The sequence below is a fragment of the Macaca thibetana genome, chromosome 13 (assembly GCF_024542745.1).
Source record: "Macaca thibetana thibetana isolate TM-01 chromosome 13, ASM2454274v1, whole genome shotgun sequence".
NCBI lineage: Eukaryota > Metazoa > Chordata > Mammalia > Primates > Cercopithecidae > Macaca > Macaca thibetana.
Window position 1 is genome coordinate 62916511 of NC_065590.1, and position 16264 is coordinate 62932774.

The window sequence follows — 16264 nt, forward strand, 5'->3', positions numbered from 1 at the left end:
TAATCATTTACAACAGAACAATTCTCTCCGATATAAAGCAGACATTTCAGGAGCCTAAAAAAACCCTCCGATTTAACTCTGGCTAGAATTCTTTGTTTAAATATCTAAACAAAAATAATTTTTGTTATTTAAAAAACACTTAATTTTTATAATACCTTCCAACTTTCTCCTCTTCTGTAATTCTACCATACTTTCATCTTTCTGACCCCGCAAGTTAATATCCAGCTCCTGGCGACATCATCCACACTGTTAAGAAGCATTTATGGAGCACCTCTGTGGCTAGCTTTTTGCTACAGTGGGTCAAGTTAAGAGCTGAGAATGTAATCACATGTCTGTATTTTCTTCATGCCTTCTCCTTCTGCGGTATTTTTCAGCACATTTCTGCTACTTGCAATTATAGTTCAACATTTTTCTAAGTTAGTGATTATTGTGAAAGGCATATATTTCCCCATTTAGAATTCTAGGCTGCAAAGTCAGTTTTCATAGTAAACAAGGGAAGTTCCTTTAATCCATATATCTATGTAATGATAATAAGTTTACAGTTACCATTTGGTCTCTGTAATTATTTCACAACTACCTGACTGCCTGCATCTCTTTAATACGGTAAATGTTTCTAACAGATTAAAATACCACAGATTTTTCTTGAGTCTATCATTCTTATGCTCCAAACATAAGGTGGTTCATTACCCTAAAATGATGTTCAAAAGGCTAGTCTCTTAGCAAATACCTCTGCAACCTAAATTCTTATTTTTCACCACAGCAGTTCTCTGCTTTAGCCAAAAAAGATGTCCTTTCTTTTGAAGACAGCTTATACTTTGTCCATGCCTCTCCAGTCCACTTGAAAGATCATCATCCTCATGTCATTTCTACCATTCAAATCATTCTTCAAATCCTATCTTTTCTCTAAGCTGACTTTCCCCCTACTTAGCTGAACTTTCACAGCAATCACTGTCCAATTCACATGGCAATGGTCACATTCTGGATTTTGTCATTTATTTGTTACTAAGCTATGTGAAATATTTTGATCATTTAAGGTGTGTTTATAACTACAGTGTAAGCTGCACTGAGCACACAAGTGGGGTCATGTCTTATGTTTTCTAGTCTTCTCCCTCTGTGAATCCACTATATGACACACTGTCAGTATTTGATCTGCTGATATTAACAGAACATTTATGTATGAAGGTAATTAAGTACATATATCCCATTTCTATAGCCAAAGAACAATCTATTTAAGGTAAGGTTTATATATTGAGCATTTCCTCCTAGTTTCATAGTTCCGTTGCCTATTTACTCCCTGTTTATGTAGCTACTATGTGTAATCATTTTTTCTTTTTAAAAAATTTAGGTTACCCTTGGTATATGTTAAACAGAAAACCTTGTTTGGAGTAAAAACAGACTATTTTCTTGAGGGACCCCAAAATCCAGCAAGGTATATATATATGTTTTTTAAGATTACACATGAGGGTTGTACTTTGAAACATCTGAGGAAATGGGAGTACTTCTACGGCTAATAATGAATCAATAACTGTCTTCTGAGGGCTTATTTCCTCTAATCAAGGTAGTAGATGCCCTGTAGAATCTATAATGTAGCTGAAAAGGAAAGATTCTCTTCTCTCAACCTTCCAAATTACCACCATCCTTTTAGTCATGTCAACATCCTACACTCATTTCTTTGAGGGTTCTCTGATGGATCACATAAAATATTTGTATTTTTAAATTAATTTTCACAGCTTTGGGTCAATTCTTTTTTTTTTTTTTTCTTTGAGACGGAGTTTTGCTCTTGTTGCCCAGGCTGGAGTGCAATGGAATGATCGCAGCTCACCACAACCTCCGCCTCCCGGGTTCAAGCAATTCTCCCGCCTCAGACTCCCAAGTAGCTGGGATTACAGGCATGCGCCACCATGCCCGGCTAATTTTGTATGTTCAGTAGAGACGGGGTTTCTCCATGTTGGTCAGGCTGATCTCAAACTCCTGACCTCAGGTGATCCGCCCGCCTCGGCCTCCCAAAGTGCTGGGATTACAGGCGTGAGCCACCATGCCCGGCCTTGGGTATAATTCTTAATACTTTGAGGTACCTGCCACAAAAAAAAACTCAGAATTACTGCACTAGACCAAGATATAAATTATAATTAGCAATATATAGCATCACTTTTATATGACTCACTAAAATTATATTAATTGTTAAATTTTCCTTTTTGCCAGGATACTTTTACTGTTAAGGAAAAGAAACTATATTATATTGCTATGCAATAATGAATCCTAGCAAATAATACAACTGAGATGATATATGATTTCTAGCCAATGGATACTGTCTCTCTCAATCTGCCAAGAGGAGCTGGAGACTGGAGGGGAGCTCTTGCTCCCAATCAGTTTCGTTTCTAAGTTTGGCTCCCTTAAAGCTTTGAAGCACATATATTAAAAATTAAGTAATTTATTTTTAGACATAAAAACTTGAAAACCCAAGAGAAAAATACTTATTTGAACTCACTTGGATTAAAAAAAAAAAAAAGAGACTTCTGTCTCATGGTAATAGTACTAAAACAAAATAAAACAACATAGAGCAGCAGCTGGCAGCTCGCTGACATTTTGAAGGAAAGCAAAATAAAAGGTAAGGGCATAGAGTCTTGCTCTGATGAAGTACAGCAAGGCACAACAGAAACGGTTATCTCAGCTCAACGCTCATATACCCATAACACAACAATAATATTAGAAAAAAACTATCCTCGGGTATTCCAAGTGGGTATACAGGGGTACTGAAAGGTCTGGTCATAAAATAATAACTCACTCACTATCGCTAACTTCTGGTGATGGCAGCAGCCTGCTGGAGGAGAAATTGAGATATTTAAAAGAGCATTCTTGCCTCAAAATTAAGGTTTAAAGGAGAAGAAGGAAAAGCAGACATATAGAGAATAAAGACAGCGCAAATAAAAAAGGTCATTTGATGCCCAGAAAGTGACAACAAAGCTATCCACAAAACAAAATTTTATCTCTACCTTCAATACATTTTCTTAAACTTTAACTGACACCTTAAAATGAAAAGCAGTAGTAATTTACTACAGACTATAATTTATTATAGACTTCATTAATGTAAATGTACTCATATTTAGTATTTATATTATGAAATTACTTCAAATGCTTATGAAATAAAATAAAACTTACCCCATCACTTTCTCTATGTGGATTCAGTCTACTATAAACAGCTTCAATTACATTGCGCCTAAAAAAAAATCATGCTTTAGTTTTATTAGATTACATAGAATTTTAAGCTTGTGAATATCTCAATATTTCATCCTGACTACACTAAAAAAGTAACTGCTACACTCTATACTTGTCAAGAACATACTTTCTACACTTTACTCTCAGAATCTGATTTTGCACAATCCATTTGTACTCATTAGCAAGGAAAGAAGGACCTTCATACTCAGAGTATGATAGATTTTTTAAAAAATCGTTTTTGGATGAAGTTTTAAGAGTTCTTCTCTAGCATAAGAAACACTAACCCATTTCACCTCTAGATAATTGATGTACTTCTGATTTAAGTTTCCTTACCCCAAATTATTTAATTACTAATTATAAACGAACTCAAAATTAGCTCTTTTTGTTCTACTTACTTGCCAGCAAGACCTCCCCCAGGAGGCAAATTTGGGATATTTTCTGCAGACAAGATGCGCATGACATGGGCAAGATCAGGCATTCCTTCCTCGCCAGACTTCTCCATAATCTCTGTAGGTTTTTAAAAAAGGTTCCTAAATTAATGTGATAAGCCAGTACTCACCAAGAAGTGAAACAAGAATACTATTTGGTAGTACCTATTTTAAAATATATTAAAAAAAATTATCATTAGCACACAAAAAATTTTTTAAAAGTAATACAAGAAGCTACTTATTGACTGAAACATTGTCATGCAGGGAAAAAAAGGAAAACACAGTTATTTGCACATATATGTTCATTCCAGCATTATTCATAAAAGCAAAAACTGGAACAAACTAAATGTTCAGCAACAAGAGGACAGTTAAAAAAAACTTTGGTGTAGCCATTGAGTGAAATGGTCTATAATCACTAAAAATTACGTAATAGGTGTCTCGATGAATACAGAAACAGCTATACGGAAAAATACTTCTGATCTAATATTAAAAATAATATAAAAGTTATGAATGCCATTACTAAAGGATAACAAAAGTTTAGCTGGATAAGAATTGTAAGAAAAAGGGGAGAAATTAAAAATCATTTTTACAGGTTGTTACTTACCTGAAATAGTTACATTCTACAGCATTTTTTTTTTTTTGAGACAGACTTTCACTCTTGTTGCCCAGGTTGGAGTGCAATGGTGCGATCTTGGCTCACCGCAACCTCCGCCTCCTGGGTTCAAGCGATTCTCCTGCCTCAGTCTCCCAAGTAGCTGGGATTACAGGCCATGTGCCACCACGCCTGGCTAATTTTGTATTTTTAGTAGAGACAGGGTTTCTCCACGTTGGTAAGGCTGGTGTCGAACTCCCAACCTCAAGTGATCCGCCCGCCTCGGCCTCCCAAAGTGCTGGGATTACAGGCGTGAGCCACCGCACCCAGCCCAGGCCTTACTTTTAAAACAAAAAAAGGCAGTGTCTTCAGCAGCCCTTGAGATACAAAATCCAAACTGTTTTACCATGCCTCACAAGACCCTTACATTGACTTTAACATTTCCTACCGAGTAGCTAGGATTACAGGCAGGTCTAAGTTTTCTACCTTAAGTCTGTGTCTTATAGTATAAGGCTTCTCAACATCAACAGCACTGACATTTTACACCAGACAATTTTTTTGTTGTGGAGGCTGTCCTGTGCGCTGTGGAGTATCAAGCAGCATCCCTGGCCTCCATTCACTAGATGCCAGTGGCACCCCCTCAGCTATGACACCAAAAATGTCTCCAGGCATTTTCACACTCCTCTACTCTAGTCCAATTTACCACTACCATGTATTAACGCTTAATTTCTAATTGGTATTTTGCCTTCTCTTTTCCCCTTTATACAATCTCTTCTCCATACAGCAACTAAGAGAGATCATTTGGAAAAAAAGAACAAATCACTCTTGTACTCAAAATCTTCCAATGAATTCCCACCACAAGTCAAATAAAGTCCAAAGTCCTCACTTTGGTCTACAGAACCCTACATGATATGCCTCCTACAAACCTCTTAATCTTCCTCTAGTTTTCTACTGGCTCATTCTAACACAGCTACACTCACTAAGAACATTCCCTCCTAGTCTTTGCTGTTCTCATTTCCTGGAATGTTCTTCCCTCAGATATTCTCTCTCCATGCAGGTCTCTGCTCAAATGTCCTTCCTCACAGAGACATTCCTAACCAATATTCCTTGCTGCTTTCTGCTTACTCTATTTCTCTATTAAAAAAATAGGTTTTTACTAGAATACAAATTCCATGAGATTTCTTTTTCTGCTATATTCTCAGTGACACGTGTTCAATAAACACTGAGTAAATCTATATGTAGAAAGCAATCATTAAATATACAATTCATCAATTTAGGTGAACTATTTCCTGTTTATTTTAGTATTATTCCTTTCCTACCTGACCAGTCATCACTAAAAGCATATACACAGATTTACCAAGTTACCACAAAATTTAAAGTCATATTACATGATTTAAAACCCCAGAAGAAACACAATGCTCCTGAAGAACACTGCTTTATAAATAAAAAGTTACTTTTTTTTTTTTTTAAGACATGTTCTTCCTCTGTGGCCCAGGCTGGAGTGCAGTGGTGCCATCACAGCTCACTGTAACACCAAACTCCTAGAACTCAAGCGATCCTCCTGTTTCAGTCTTCCAGCAGCTGGAACTACAGGTGTGCACCAACATGCCCAGCTATTTTTTAAAACTTTTTTGTAGGTCTATGATGACCAGGCTGGTCTTGAACTCCTAGTCTCAAGCAATCCTTCTGTCTCGGCATCCCAAGGATTATAGGTGTAGCTACTGTGAAGTTACATTTTAAGTACCAACTTAATTTGTAGTGGCTGCCGAGCTAACAATTTTGTTTCCTGATTAATAATAACTATTTGCTACAGGCCCTAGAGATCATATAACATATTTGTTATCTCTCCTATATAATATATACTTTGGAAAGTTACAAACTATGCAAAAGAAAATTAATATTATTAACTCATGTTAAACTGAATTGACCACACCTTTAAGAAATTAAAATGTGGCTATTACAGAAGCTAAGAGTTCATACAAGTTACAGTTTGCTGAGGACTTACATGCTAGGCACCATAATAGGTGCTTAATAAACAAAATTCTCATTTATTTTGACAAAAACTCTTTCCTTGGACCAAACCTTCAGCAAGACTCTTGAGTTCTTTCTGACTAAGAGACCTTTGGGCTCCCTCTCTGTGCTTGTAGAAACCAGGCTGACTGAGAATCCTGCTCAGTCAGTTTACTGAAAACCCCCACATACTTGGTATATGACCACTCTGGATATTTCAGCCTGGCCTGCCATCCTATCAAGTCAGTTTAGCCAGAAACCCCTTCCTTATGTTGATGCTTTCTCTTAGTAATAATTTTTCACCCACTGACACTCCCTTCCAGCACTCAGCTCCTTTGTTATAAATTCCACTTATCTTTATGGAACCCCAAGTTGAGTTTAATTGCTTTCTGTCACTGCAAGATTCTATCATAGTGGTCCCTATATCTACTGCCATGGCCCCCCTGAAAAAAATATCTGCCTTACCATCTTTAACAATTGTCATCAATAAGCTTTTTCTGCAACAATCTATTAAAAAAAAAAAAAAACTCTATGGGGCCAGGTGTGGTGGCTCAAGCCTGTAATCCCAGCACTTTGGGTGACCAAGGTGGGTGGATCACAAGGTCAGGAAATCGAGACCATCCTGGCTAACACGGTGAAACCCCGTCTCTACTAAAAATACAAAAAGAAATTAGCCGGGTGTGGTGGCGGGCACCTGTAGTCCCAGCTACTTAGGAGGCTGAGGCAGGAGAATGGTGTGAACTCGGGAGGTGAAGCTTACAGTGAGCCGAGATCGCACCACTGCATTCCAGCCTGGGGGACACAGCGAGACTATGTATCAAAAAAAAACAAAAAACAAAAAAACAAAAAGAACCCTCTATGGTTGGTGTTTTTATCTTTAGTTTCCAATAACGTAACTGGAGCCTTGAGGGGTTAAGCAAGTTGGATAAGATCACATAACAGGCAGCTGACCAAACTTGAGAGTTCTTCCTAAAATAAAAACTACCCGGTTTCTTTATGAATGAGGAAGAAGGAAACTAAGAGAATTCCTCCCATCTTCTGATAAACTATAGTCAGCAATCTACAACCCCAATGTACTACAATTTATCATTAAACATTAACTCCTATAAAAATAGCTCCTCTTAATAATATTATCAATAGGAATATGACCGTATCTGACATAATCTTCAATGTGTTCTTACATGTTTCTCACGTTTCCATCACCCTCAAAGCAGGACTCACTGAGACTCAAAAGCACTGAGACCTAAAAACAAGATTCATTTAGGGCTGAGGAAATTGTAGGCCCACAAAAAACTTTAAGCACATTGTTTAGGGTGCATAGCTAGATAGTTGTAGAGACAGAAAAGCTAAATCCCCATTCTCCAAATTTGCAAAAGACTCTCCTTGGTTTTATACTTTTAATTGTAATTATATATTAGAAATCACAGATCTTCACAGTTCAAAACTCTCACCAATTACTGTGGCCTATTATATACAAAATGACTCACAACAGGCCAAATTCAACAAGCCCATTACACCATCATCGTAAGTTATATCACTCAAATGTATTTTCTCCCCAAAAAGAAAAAAAAAAATCAAAACATAAAAGTGTTAGGAGAAAATACAGGTAACTACATAACCTTGAGTGGAAGAGCTTGGTATGATATCAAAGTTCTCCCGCAAAGAAAAGAAAAAAGACTGACAATCTAACTTTATAAAAAGTAATTTCATATCTTAAAAACAGCATATATAAAATCAAAAGGTTATATTAAGATTATGATACTTAGCTTCTCAGGGTTGAAAGTAAAAAAGAAAAGGGCCTTAAGACTGAAAAATACATTCTCAATTTATCAGGGTAACCACTAAATTTTTTTTTTAACTAAATGGAATTTTTTTTTTTTTTTTTTTTTTTTTTTTTTTTTTTTGAGACAGAGTCTTGCTCTGTCACCCAGCCTGGAGTGTGCAGTGGCACGATCTCGGCTCACTGCAAGCCCCACCTCCCAGGTTCATGCCATTCTCCTGCCTCAGCCTCCCAAGTAGCTGGGACTACAGGCACCCGCCACCACACCCGGCTAATTTCTTTTTGTATTTTTAGTAGAGACGGGGTTTCACCGTGTTAGCCAGGACGGTCTCGATCTCCTGACCTCGTGATCTGCCCTCCTTGGCCTCCCAAAGTGCTGGGATTACAGGCGTGAACCACCGTGCCCAGCCTACTAAATGGAATTTTTTAAAGAATGTGTAACTAATAAGCAAATCCTAGGATGAACTGGAATACATCTAAAAGAAGGCAAGAATGGAGGATTAAAAAAAAAAATAGATGAAACAAGAAAGACAGCAGATTTAAACTCAAACATACCAGCAATTACATTAAAGATAAACAGACTAGCTTCTCCCTTCTCTCGTTCCTGAATAATTTTGTCCAACACCATTAGATTTGCTTAGTTAAGCAAAACAAATCTTTCAGGGAGTGGAGGGGGAAATAGTGGCCACAAATTGGTCCAGAATGGGATATTCAAGGCTAACCACAGTAAGCATAGCTTTAGGATGGCTACAGGGATGGGCAATGTGGAGTGAGGAAGGCATACGCATGAAGGTTAGCCGTGATAGAAGAGAGTTATAAATATGAAAAGGGAGAAAACTACAATAAACCCTGTAATACTGTACAGTTGCGGGCAGGACAAAAAGATGCTGCAACAAGTTTTAAGAGGCTCTCATTGGCTGAAACAGTTTATAATACAATGAATAGAACAGGAATTTGTGAGTCTGTGCTCATATAAATAAACAGGTAGAAAAGAAAATTTTTCCTTGCAGTAAAATGCTAACACATATAAAAAGAATGACTGAGCCAGGCACGGTGGTTCATGCCTGTAATGCCAGCACTTTCGGAGGCCAAGGTGGGCGGATCACCTGGGCGGATCACCTGAGGTCGGAAGTTTGAGATCAGCCTGACCAGCATGGAGAAATCCCATCTCTATTAAAAATACAAAACTGTCCAGGCATCGTGGCACGTGCCTGTAATCCCAGCTACTCAGGAGGGTGAGGCAGGAGAGTCACTTGAACCTGGGAGGCGGAGGTTGCGGTGAGCTGAGATCACACCATTGCACTCCACAGCCTGGGCAACAACAACGAAACTCCATCTCAAAAAAAAAAAAAGAATGACTAAATCAGAAAATCACCAGTTGGCTATCATTCTTCAGGCAAAAATCACAAATGGATGCTAAAACTATCTGCTGAAATCTTAATGAGAATAGGTTATTAACAATCTCAATCTCAAAAGTATATCCCCATAGAATACTTATGAGTAAATATAACATACTTATTAAATACTTATTAGGTATAACATAATTATTAATTAAGTAACCTGAAACACAACAACCCAAGAAAGTCACAAAAGATGTTAACATTATAAATCAACATCGCATGCCTCCCTGATTGTGATGCACTGAGAACAATCTACAATCACTTCCACGGTAATCCTGCCAATGTATAACCTAAATCTTATCAAGAGGAAACATCAGCCAACCCAAGCTGCACATTCCACAAACCTGTCATCTTAAAAAATGTAAAGGTCCATAGAAATAAAAAAAAGACTACAGAACTTTTTCCATTGAGGGAGAGACTAAAGAGGCATGATAGCTAAATGCAACACACATGCTCAGACTGCACCTGGACCTACATATGACATTACTGGGATAATCAGGGAAATTTAAATGAGATCTGTGGATTACATATTAATATTGTATCAACATTAATTCCTTAATTTTTCCCCTCCCAAGACAGAGTCTAGCTCTGTCATCCAGGTTAAAGTGCAGTGGCATGATCTCAGCTCACTGCAACCTCCGCTTTCCAGGTTCAAGCAGTTCTCCCACCTCAGCCTCCCGAGTAGCTGGGATTACAGGCACCCGTTACTAGGCCTGATTAATTTTTGTATTTTTAGTACAGATGGGATTTCACCATGTTGGCCAGCCTGGTCTCGAACTCCTGACCTCCTGATCCGCCCACCTTGGCCTCCCAAAGTGCTGGGATTACAGGTGTGAGCCACCGTGCCGGGCCAATTTCCTAATTTTTATGGATGTACTACAGTTATGTAGTGTTATGTAATCTTCGTTTTATTAAGGAGTACTGATATATCACATTTGCAACTTTCAATTGATTTGGCTCAGGAAAAAGGTAGTAACATGGGGGGGGCAGGGGAGTAAGAGGAGAGAGAGGGGGAGAGGGAAGGAAGGAGGGAGAGAGAAAATGAGAATGTTACAGAAAGTATATATAGAGATGCGCCAAACGTGGTATTACATAAACAAATGAGGAATCTAGGTAAAGAATACTACATGTATATGGGAGCTCCTGTAATACTTTTGCAACTTTTCTGTGTGTTTAAAATTATTAGGCTGGGTGTGGTGGCTCCCACGCCTGTAATCCCAGCAGTTTGGTAGGCCGATGTGGGAGGATCGCTTGAGTCCAGGAATTTGAGACCACCCTGGGAAACACAGTGAGCCTCATCTCTACAAAAAATAAAGAAAACTAGCCAGCTGTGGTGGCACATGCCTGTAGTTCCAGCTGCTTGGGAGAGGCTGAGGTGAGAGCATCACTTGAGCCCAGGGAGTTCAGGCTGCAGTGAGCCGAGATCACGCCACTGTACTCCAGCCTTAAGCAACAAAAAGAGCAAGACCCTGTCTCAAAAAAATAAAAAAATTATTGCCAAATGAAGTTTAAAAAAATATGTAAAATAATCTTTTGAACCACTAATCTTAACTCTATCAATAAAAGGGAAAGGATACCGTAATGAATTCCAATGATAATTAAACCAGGAAGGGAGAATTAATATTAGTGGAATTAGAGTACTTGGTTTTCATGATATTGTTAAGGGAAATTTCAGTGGATTCTCCACTTACTAGTAGAAATGTATGCAGGGAAAGAAGGAAAAAAAAAAAAAAAAAACCCAGCAAGCTCTAACCAACTACCTTCAAATTATGTTTCTCTTTGGTGGTGAAACAGACATACTTGTCTTCTCCCTGTCAATAAATCTCCACACATTGGTCCAAGATAGTAAATTTTAGACAGATGTGTTTTTTCAAGGACTTGTTTTGAAATACTTCTTTGTCCTATGTAATTTTTTTGGGGGGGAGACGGAGTCTCGCTCTGTCGCCCAGGCTGGAGTGCAGTGGTATGATCTCAGCTCACTGCAACCTCCACCTCCCAGATTTAAGCAATTCTCCTGCCTGAGCCTCCTGAGTAGCTGGGACTACAGGTGCGTGCCACCATTTCCGGCTAATTTTTTGTATTTTAGTAGAGACAGGGTTTCACCATGTTAGCCAGGATGGTGTCGATCTAACCTCGTGATCTGCCCGCCTCAGCCCTCAGCCTCCCAAAGTGCTGGGATTACAGGTGTGAGCCACCGCGCCTGGCCAGGAAATTGTAAAATAATCATTTGATAAACAAAAATAATACTTTCCCTCTCTAATTTTTTTTTTTTTTCTTGAGATAGAGTCTTGCTGTGTTACCCAGGTGACAAAAGTGCTAGGATTACAGGCATGAGCTACCATGCCTGGCCTGTCTATATTTTTAAAAAGCATCTGTCTTACCTTCAACCCGTGATTCCAAGTGCTTATCCAACTCTGAATCTTTTTTCACCGCTTCATCTGAGACCTTGGGAGCATTTGAAAAGCAAACTAGTACAATACTCATGTTATCTCGACTTCCCTGTATATTAAAGAAAAAAAAAGAAAAAAATTGTATTTCTACAGTCTATCAACTATCATTTACTTCAAAATACTTTAAGCAATTATAGTTTATTTAATCATCCAGAACGTTTATGTTCAACACATTTTTATTCCAATGAACTACTGAAAACACAACTTGAAGAAACAAGGTGTCTATATATGGGTAGATCTGTAAGTATTTTTGTATTTTTAATTCTGGTGAACTATTCTTCCCATCACCATTCCAGTCTGAGAAATGAAGATATCTTCAATACAAATTAAATCTTCTAAACTATTTCCCACTCAAAACTGTCTATTCCCAAACTGGCTTAAGTCCACAATGGATCCTCCCAAACACATATGCAAATGTTTTCCAGCTTAGCTTTTAAACTGCATCAGAGCAATGCTACGACTCTGTGAATTTAACATAGCTGAAACTTGTTATCCAGTGGAATACCCAAAATGCTAAACTGAACAATTATTATTATTTTTTGAGACAAAATTTCACTCTTGTTGCCCAGGCTGGAGCCCAATGGCACGATCTTGGCTCACTGCAACCTCTGCCTCCCGGGTTCAAGCGATTCTCCTGCCTCAGCCTCCTGAGTAGCTGGGATTACAGGCAACCACCACCATGTCCGGCTAATTTTTTTATATTTAGTAGAGATGGGGTTTCACCATGTTGACCAGGCTGGTCTTGAACTTCTGACCTCAGGTGATCCACCCACCTCAGCCTCCCAAAGTGCTGGGATTCATAGGCGTGAGTCACCACACCCAGCCCCACAACTATTAATACAAGAAACAATTCAAAGGGCACAGCAACAGTGGACTGTAACTGGACAACTGAGATCCAACTGTAGTCATATAATAACTTTTAAAGAAAAGACATCAGATTGTTGTATAGTCGCAAATAGTTTCAGAGTCTTTACAAAGTGGCTAAAATAGCTAATTTAAGGACATATTTTATTTCTCCCTTTTAACCACACCCTCACAAATTACCTGCGTTAAAAATGAAGCACAGGCCAGGCGGGGTGGCTCACGTCTGTAATCCCAGCAATTTGGGAGGCTGAGGCGGGTGGATCACAAGGTCAGGGATTCAAGACCAGCCTGATTAAAATGGTGAAACCCTGTCTCTACTAAAAATACAAAAATTATCCAGGCGTGGTGGCACACGCCTGTAATCCCAGCTATTCAGGAGGCTGAGGCAGGAGAATCACTTGAACCTGGGAGGTGGAGGTTGCAATGAGCTGAGATTGTGCCCCTGTACTCCAGCCTGGGGGACAGAGTGAGTCTCCGTCTCAAAAAAAAAAAAAAAAGCAAAAAGCAAAAAACCAGGCACTGTGGCTCATGGCTGTAATCTCAGCACTTTGGGAGGCCTCGGGGAGCAGACCATTTGAACCCAAGAGTTCCAGACTAGCCTGGGCATAATGGCAAAACCTTATCTCTACAGAAAATACAAAAATTGAGCTTGGTGGCGCACACCTGTAGTCCCAGGTCCCAGCTACTCAGGAGGCTGAGGTGGAAGGATCACTTAAGCCTGGGAGGTGGAGACTGCAGTGAGCCGTGATGACACCACTACACTTTAGCCTGGGCAACAGAGCAAGACTCTGTCTCAAAAAATAAAAAAAAGAAAGCAAGCACATACTACTCTAGTACCATGAGATTGTGTGCAATAAATTAAAACTATCTTCTCATTACTTTTTCTAAAGGTATATTACTTTAACTGAGTTTCTAAGAGCAGGAACAGATGAAACTCTTCTTAGAACAATGCATTTTTTTTAAAAAACTTTTTCTGTTCACTCTAAAAAACTAAGTCAATGGAGGTGGTAGGCTATTTTGTCTGACAGTGGAGTTTGCCAAATTTGCCAACTCAAGTGAAAGAAACCAAGACCACACCCATTCTAGTCTTTTCAGTTATTATGGTCAGAATCTAGGCAGGCATGGCTTGGTTCAGACTTGTGCCTTTCAGAACCCACATGACACAGCCCAAAAGACAGGTGGCCTTGAATAACTTCTGCCTTCACCTCCTAATTCAATGGGAGTAGAGTCTGAAGGCAGTGAAGGTTGGGTCTTCAGAAGACTTCAAAATAAATTAACTTGCCACAGATTGTTGTGCTTTGGAAGAAGGAACCAACAAGAGTATATTTCATTAGAGTACCGGTTATCTGGAAAACCAAGAATTTCCAAATTGGCCAAATTAATCTCATTCCTTAATGAAATCCACCAAAACTTTTATATTAGAAATACTGTACGTATTTGGTTATATGAATATACTTGTATAAATGTCATAAGGGCAGGTCAAGCAAAAATTTTTAATTAAAAATCATTTTAAAGTACACCATGGATATTCAAGAATCAAACAGCTGGACATGGTGGCTGCCTGTAATCCCAGCAGTTTGGGAGGCAGAGGCAGGAGGATCATTTGAAGCCAGGAGTTTGAGACTAGCCCGGGCAACATAGTGAGACACCCATTTCTAAAACAAAACAACAACAAAAAAGAATCAAGCATAATTACATTTTATAAAGCAATTTTATGAATAAACAGAATTAATGCCTTGCACTTTTAGAAATCTAATTTCTTTAACCCTTTTTAGTTATGGTAACAACAACGTGAGCATTCTTGAACATTTCCTTATCTAATCTCCATTAGGTTTTTGTAAGTTATAAAATACAGATACTTCTGGAAAATTAATTGAAAGAGAGTTCCGCCGGGCGCGGTGGCTCACGCCTGTAATCCCAGCACTTTGGGAGGCCGAGGTGGGCGGATCACAAGGTCAGGAGATCGAGACCACGGTGAAACCCCGTCTCTACTAAAAATATAAAAAATTAGCCGGGCGCGGTTGTGGGCGCCTGTAGTCCCAGCTACTCGGGAGGCTGAGGCAGGAGAATGGCGTGAACCCGGGAGGCGGAGCTTGCGGTGAGCCGAGATCGCGCCACTGCACTCCAGCCTGGGCGACAGAGCGAGACTCCGTCTCAAAAAAAAAAAAAAAAAAAAAAAAGAAAGAGAGTTCCAATAAGTTTATGGCTCTCCAAAGATATTTAATGGAAATAATTTATATTTACACCTCAGGCATGTGTGATTTCAATGATGTTGCTTCTTAGCCACCTTGCCTGGCTTACTTCTATTTCTACGGTAAAGATGGCTTTCCCCTAAACAGCAAGTATGAATATGTTTCAGTAGCTGTTATACAGCAACAGAAAAGGTCCTTTCCTTTGTGCCACTCTGTTTTTTAGAGACAAATCATCCTTGTATAACCAGTATAAAGTTTTCACTAAGTCCATAAATAAAACATGGTTTTTTTTTTTTCTAAATCCAGTTTGGATAACTAAAGAAATTAGCTCTGCATATAAAAATTGATTATTTCATTACATGTTCTTTTTACTTTTTACAACAGCACAGCGGTTAACACGCTCAATAATTACAGTACTAGATCAAAGAAGTCAGTGCCCCTGCCATAAATAAGGGCACCTAAACTTAAACAGAAAATAATCTGATATAGTTTTTTGTTTGTTTTTGTTTTTTGAGACAGAGTCTCACTCTGTCGCCCAGGCTGGAGTGCAATGGCATGATCTCAGTTCAAGCAATTCTCCTGAGTTTAGAACTAAACCATTATTGAGGGGATTACATTTTCTGTTATATAAATTATTACAGAATGATATTGCCTTTGGAAAATAATAATTCCCTCAATTTTATCCAACTATGAGGTATTATCTCATGTTTTAAAATAAATAGGCTTCTGGTAGATAGTATATAAATGAAATTTTGGAAAATCAAATAATATTTTAAAAGAACAATTTAAAAGAATACTGACTTCTATGATTTAAGAAAAACAAAGCAGATGACAAAGTAACAAGCATAGCATGATTTTTTTCAGTAAAATAGAAAAAAAGAAAATCCTATTTTATGTTTATACATTTCTATCAATAATCACAGAGAACTATTTGGAAAGATACACAGCAAACCATAAGCAGTGGTTCCCTAAGGGGGATGAGACTGGAAAGCAGAAACATCAAGGGGAATCACTTTACTTCAAACATCTTTGTATTTGTTACAAAAAAAATATTTAGTCTCAATGTTTCCCTTGGGGAAAAATTTTTCAGACCATGAAAACCGAGACAGACACACACACACAGACATACACATACACACATACACACACACACACACACACACACACACACACACACACACACACACACACACACACACACACACACACACACTTCTTTGTCAGACCCTTCTGGGAAATATTGCTAACAAAAATACTAAACTTGAGTCAGAAAACTAGTCTCAGCCTCAATACTCATCAAGTATATGACTTATGGATATCTTTTAATATCAA

At 38.4% G+C, this 16264-nt stretch overlaps 1 protein-coding gene across 5 annotated transcripts in view; it reads right to left on the reverse strand.

Annotated features, from left to right (window-relative positions):
* PPM1B (protein phosphatase, Mg2+/Mn2+ dependent 1B) overlaps nucleotides 1–16264 on the reverse strand; it is an 86728-nt gene that overhangs the window by 22945 nt on the left and 47519 nt on the right. For 4 of the 5 annotated variants that reach the window (XM_050754606.1, XM_050754607.1, XM_050754604.1 and 1 more), the window contains exons 3-5: nucleotides 11808–11925; nucleotides 3612–3723; nucleotides 3160–3217 (exon numbers count right to left, since the gene is read on the reverse strand). In XM_050754606.1, the coding sequence (XP_050610563.1) occupies nucleotides 3160–3217; nucleotides 3612–3723; nucleotides 11808–11925 (288 nt within the window). The other variant, XM_050754608.1, reaches the window with a different exon arrangement.